The sequence below is a fragment of the Sesamum indicum genome, linkage group LG5, assembly GCF_000512975.1.
Source record: "Sesamum indicum cultivar Zhongzhi No. 13 linkage group LG5, S_indicum_v1.0, whole genome shotgun sequence".
NCBI lineage: Eukaryota > Viridiplantae > Streptophyta > Magnoliopsida > Lamiales > Pedaliaceae > Sesamum > Sesamum indicum.
The window spans coordinates 7922979-7928812 of NC_026149.1; the positions used below are offsets into that span (position 1 = coordinate 7922979).

Here is a 5834-nt window from a genome sequence, read left to right on the forward strand (position 1 = left end):
AACCTGAGGGTATATGGTATTTCTCCCTAATCTTGAGAACTGGGGTCTTAACCTTACTGACCACGGTTTCCTAAGGATTCTTAGCAAGCCTATCTTGGAATTTCGCAAGGGTAGAGGGACCGGCTTGTTCATCGGTGATTTTGGAAATTGGGAATTTTTTGTTCCTTTTTTGGGGAGGTAGAGAACGAACCGTGAGCTGACCCAGACGCTGACCCAGACTCAGACCTAGACGCAGACCCGGACGTAGACCCGGACTCAGAACTAGATGAAGACCCAGACGTAGACTCAGAAGAAGTCGCGGACGACCTAGAACCAGGTCGCGACCTAGAGTTTGAACTAGAGCTGGAAGACATCGTACCTTAGAAAAGCAGGATGGCTCTGGAAGCAGCAGGTCGAACATGATCTCGGGGACAGCAGTGTTGGTCGCAGGGCGTCTGTGTGTGAGGTAGAGGAGAACGTTTGAAAGAGGGAGGTATTTATAAGGCCCAACCTCTGGGGAAACGCGCCGCTTGGTAACCCGCGAGATGGCGACACGTGGACGCACGGACGGCAGAGATGACAGACGCGACCGCAAGACTTCTCCAAAAGTGTATCGCCACTTTTCGATAAGTGCTGGAGTAATGATGTGTGTTAATGAAGAATGCTTGGGAAATGTCAAAAAAACCCTTCATTAAGGGCATTCCCGTCATTTAAGCGAGGATCCGCGTCTTTTCCACCGGTCGGGTCGAACAGACCCGACCCGGATCCATCCGCCTTCGAAGACCCAGACAATGATAGCCGTCCGATCGAGGACGCGAGCCAGCAGGATGAGACCACGTGGCTGGTCAACTCTGATCTGCTGAGTCCTATAAATAGACCCGAAACACCGACATTAAAGGTACCTGTTACGTATTTATTGCGATCGAACTTTGAGATAGAACACTTTTCTCTCGATCAACCTGACTTGAGCATCGGAGGGTCATTGTCGGGGACGTGCCCGACGAGCTCACTTTGCTTGTTTCATTCTCAGGGAACCCAAAATCTGGTTTTGGACGAATTTGTATTCTTACTGGAGATCGAATCTCAAGATCGCATAATTCGACCCGAATCAATCTGAATCCCGCTTTGTTTTTTAGCAGGCTATGGGGTTCTCTGTTATATTGTTAATCGTAGTCATGATTCTGCTTTTCTAGCTCTGATCTTATTGCTTCCATGGGCTTCCACGATATTTACAAGCATCCATATAGAGTTGTTGACTTTACATACACATGTTGATATGAATCTTTCATTGAGAAAGCAAAAAGTGTTTTCTAAGAAAATTAGGTTTGTTAATTCACCTGTATATGGGACAAAACCACTGTTCCATTTTAGTTGTTGTCTTTACAGAAGCAGCCACTGCAATGTTCATTTGACAGACAAATCAAGAGCTCATTTGACCCTCAGCTGTTTAAAACAAAGACAGCATTATACTAATTTTCTTGTACTTGAGCAGCAGTTGTTGCAGGACTGGATTGTTTAATTAATGTGCTAGAATGAAAATTTCAATAAAGCAATATTAGAGTTCAATAAAGAAGGGTTAATTTCACTTAGACCTCCCTTGATAATGTGAAATCACATTTTCTTTCATTGAAATTACACTTAAAAATTTTGATCTCAGAAAATGTTGATATTAGTAAAATAATTACATAATTTTTAATTTTGCCTTTCATATGACATTTTCATATATATATATATATATATATATATATTAAGGGATAAATATATTACACATATATATGGAGTGAGATTAAAATTATTTTATTTTATATTTTCATCTAAGTACAAAATTATTAAATGGCAATGTTAAATGAGGGGTAAAATTAATTTTTTTTTTATTTGCTAATATAAGCATTTTCATACAAATTTTAACAAAAAGGATCGGGTGTAACAATGTATTATTTTAACAGGGTGCAAGTGTAATTCTTTAATTTTTTCTTTAAAGAAAAGTATAATTTCATATTTTTAAAAGAGTTAATTATCCCCAACAAAGAATTACTAAAAGTTGACTATTTCTTTTACCTAATTTGTGTTTATTATTAAAAATATTATTTAGATGTGGATATCGATATCTTTTTACAATAACAACAAATCCTTTTAGAATTCACACTTTTATATATAGTATAGATAATGATAATATAATAACACAATAAATGATAGTATAATAGAACATAATACAATAAATCATAATAGATATATGGATATAGAACACAGATAACATCACAAGTGTTGTCTTGTGGGTGCCATGAAATATCTAGATTGCATTCTATTTCAGAAATTTGATTGCATATTCTATTCCATTTAACATATATATGATATGGGTATAAAATTTTTTTTTAGATAAAGTAAATAATATTTATGTACGTGACATGTATATGTAAAATAGAATAGAAAATCCTATTCGTGAAATATGATGCACAAAAAGTAATTAAACTAGAATAATTTGGATATTGAGGCCTTTGTTTGCAAGCAATTCTTGGAACCGAAAAGTAATTTACACGTATGTATACACACACATTCTAAGGACAGGAGTGTCTTAACATGGGAGCTTGTACAACTTCTTCCAAGGTTTCAAGAATTTTAAGCAGTTGGGTAAGAAGCTTGCATGGCAATGCCACAGAGGCCTTCTGCAGCATCAATATCCCTTTGCATTCTAATATATCCATTCTCACCCCAGCTACTTCCCCATGAGTTCTTCACCAGCCAGTACTTGGTTCCATCACTAGTTTTCCCATAGCCAACTGCAGTGACACCATGGTCCAGCTCAGTTCCACACTCTCCTGTGAAAACTCCGCTCGAGTAGAACTGGAAGTCAGATCCACTAGCGTCAATGGCAACGGATACCGGTTGGTTAGCCACAGCTTTCAGCAATGCAGGCTCACTGTTGGCCGGAACATCCTCGTACCCTGTAATCTTGGCTGCATGGGATGATTCCTTCTTACTGTTGCAGGTGCCATCAACTCCCTCGTAAGGGTAGTTGGATTCTGTTGTGATGCCACCGTTACTGATAATGAACTCAAACGCATCATCCATGAGACCACCGTTGCAGCCCTCATCTTCACTTGTGTCGCAATCCACAAGTTCTTGTTCAGATAAAGAAATCAGTTTCCTTGTTGTCAGCTGATTGATTCCTTCAGTGGCTGCAACAGCTGAAAATGCCCAGCAGCATCCTGTTTGGTTGTTTCCGAAGATCAGTCTCTTTTTCTCTAGAAAAAAAAGTGAACTTGAATTGGAATAGCTTCATTCACTTACCACATTGGCCCTGGTCCTTGACACCAGTAACAGCTCCTTTCTGTCTCCAGTCCATGCTGGCTGGAACTGCACTAACATTTGCATACCGGAACGATGAAACCTTAGTCGACTTCATGTAAGATCCCATCTTGTATCCATTTCGCGATGCCACAAATTCCTCGTTTGTCAAATCAGCAAATTTGTTTATGGCAAGCCTGTAAGGACGAGCCGCAGCCTCATTAAATGACCGGATGTACTCCACATTTTCCTTGAATATTCTGAATCTCTTGGACTTCTCAGCTTCATCTTTGTAGACACGTCCAAATTGTGCCATCCATTGCTCATGTTCCTGAACCGTTGCTGCATCAGGCAGTGTACGGGCTGTGCCCTGAGAACTCCACATTTCCAGCACTAGTAATGCAGCAATGACAAGCCTCCAACTTGGGTTCATGGCCATTTTCCGCTAGCTGAGTGCTAGAAGCAGGGTTTCTGATGTGTAAACTAAACTTGACACAAAGGATTGTTGTGCATCATTTTAGAATGAAAGGGGTATTTATAGAGTCGGTCAGTGCGGTCACTGAGAGAGATTGCCATATACCTATATTTCCATTTTGAATCTGGACATAACTAACGTCCATGACTCCCTGGGAAACCCGGCAAGTTATACACCTCGAGACAAATCAGAACTCAGTTTCCTGGACGCTCCACCGTTTACTCCTACCGTTTGTGATGTTGATTGATACATGCTAAGAGACCAATAGTTTGAAGCAGCATAATTCGAAAAGCAACATCTTCGTCTCTTTGTCGGATTTTCTCTGTCTCTTGCAGCAATATCTAAGTTTGTATATTACATCGTCAAGAACAAACGGTGCAAATGCAAGAGATAGCTTTAGAAAAATAATTAACTGAAAATACTTGTCCGCTGAGGAAATTTTGAGATAAAACACGCCAAAACTTGGAATGTAAGAAGACAGTTTGCTCCAAAAGCTAATCAGTTCATCACCCATTCTGAAGACAAATGATGTCTCCAAACTTTTATTTTGTGGACTCATTTTCAATCATCAACCTCATTAAGGAATAACGTAATGAAAGCCAGAAACAAAAAGAAAATTATAATTTTAGTCCTATAACATAAAAAATTTCATACATTGAGAACAAAATTTCATTGACTTGTATGTTCTCATACAATGTACGCGAAAAATTATTGGTTAAAGAAGCGAAACGGCATCAACAAGAGTTAATTGCAACTTCTAAGAATAATTAGCCTCAAGTGTTGAAAAAGATGCATCGCACGTAAATGCTTTTGAATTGAGAATTTAAGCCATCCTGCAGTCATCCAAGGTAGTGTTTCCTGAATAAAACTACTCCCAATATCTGCTCCTTGTTTGGCCCTTCTTGACATTTGAGGTTTCAGGTCTATTAACCAACTCCCATTTTTGCCATTTTCTACTTTAAAAAGGATTCTGCTGCTGAGAAAATAACATAAAACAGATCCACGATTCCAGGACATCAAGTATATTTTGCAATAAAAAATCTTGTTCATTAACATAATTATGACAGTGAGCAGTACAAACCATTTCCGTATATCCAATTTCTCAACAAAGATAAAAACTGTGTACTGTTCACGATCCAATTAGAACGCAGAGCGGCTCACTGGTGCTGAAGATAAAAATCTAAAACCAAAATTCCCTAGTCCAAGTGGCACAACAGCATAATGCGTTTCAGCAAGTTCCAGTTGTGCGTAGGAAAATAATACTAGTTATTTTCCTTCTTAGCTGCTCGTGGCTTAGGCGAACATATTTTCCATCAACAATAAATTTAGAACTTGAGTTTATCTGCAAAACATTTCACGAGATAATAGTCAAGGGGATTAAACAATTAGAGAGTCGCTTGTGTATTTCGGAGGCATAAGAACCTTTACTGACTTCTTTTCTCTGACAAATAAAGAATGCAAATCAAAAGCGCTCACCTTCTGCTCAAGAATTCCGGATACTTGGTTTTTGTCTTCTGTATGGCCAGATTCCTTGAGAGAATTCAGAACAAATTTCCTAAGCTGCCACACAATTACCACGTCCATATCGTTACATAAGCTACTACTTTTTGACTGCAAAGAGTGGTTCATTTTTATAATTAAATAAAAAATATGAATAATTTATATAAATAGATCATAGATTAGGGGTAAAAATGTAATTATTACTATTGATTTTGGGATTCATCTTTAGCAGCCCAAATTAGAAAGGGGAAGAAATAACAACTAGTTATAGTTGATTAGGTGCTACCTCTTTTTTCTCAATAATATAAAACTAATTGGCATCAAATAATGTTACAAGACTAAAAGGATATGCACAAATCAATTTATGAATTTAAATAATGAGTTTATAATTTTTGGAAGAAAAATCCTAATATATATACTATGTTTTTTTATTACATTTGATGCTAATAAAAATGTTGGCGGCGGTAGAATTTTGACGTGGCCTACAAAAGACTTTGAGGTTTTGGTAGTTTTTTGCTTGATTGTTGCGTCTTGAATTTAATGTAGCTTGAAGTTCCTTTTTATAGGCATTAGTCGTCGTTATATACGGTCTTTG

General features: G+C 37.9%; 1 protein-coding gene across 1 annotated transcript; it reads right to left on the reverse strand.

Annotated features, from left to right (window-relative positions):
- On the reverse strand, nt 2430-3767 carry LOC105162246 (senescence-specific cysteine protease SAG39-like). Its single transcript, XM_011080240.2, has 2 exons — nt 3268-3767; nt 2430-3185 (listed from the first exon to the last, which is right to left on the reverse strand). The coding sequence occupies exons 1-2, from the start codon at nt 3701-3703 to the stop codon at nt 2596-2598; spliced, it is 1026 nt and encodes a 341-aa protein (XP_011078542.1). The 5' UTR covers nt 3704-3767; the 3' UTR covers nt 2430-2595.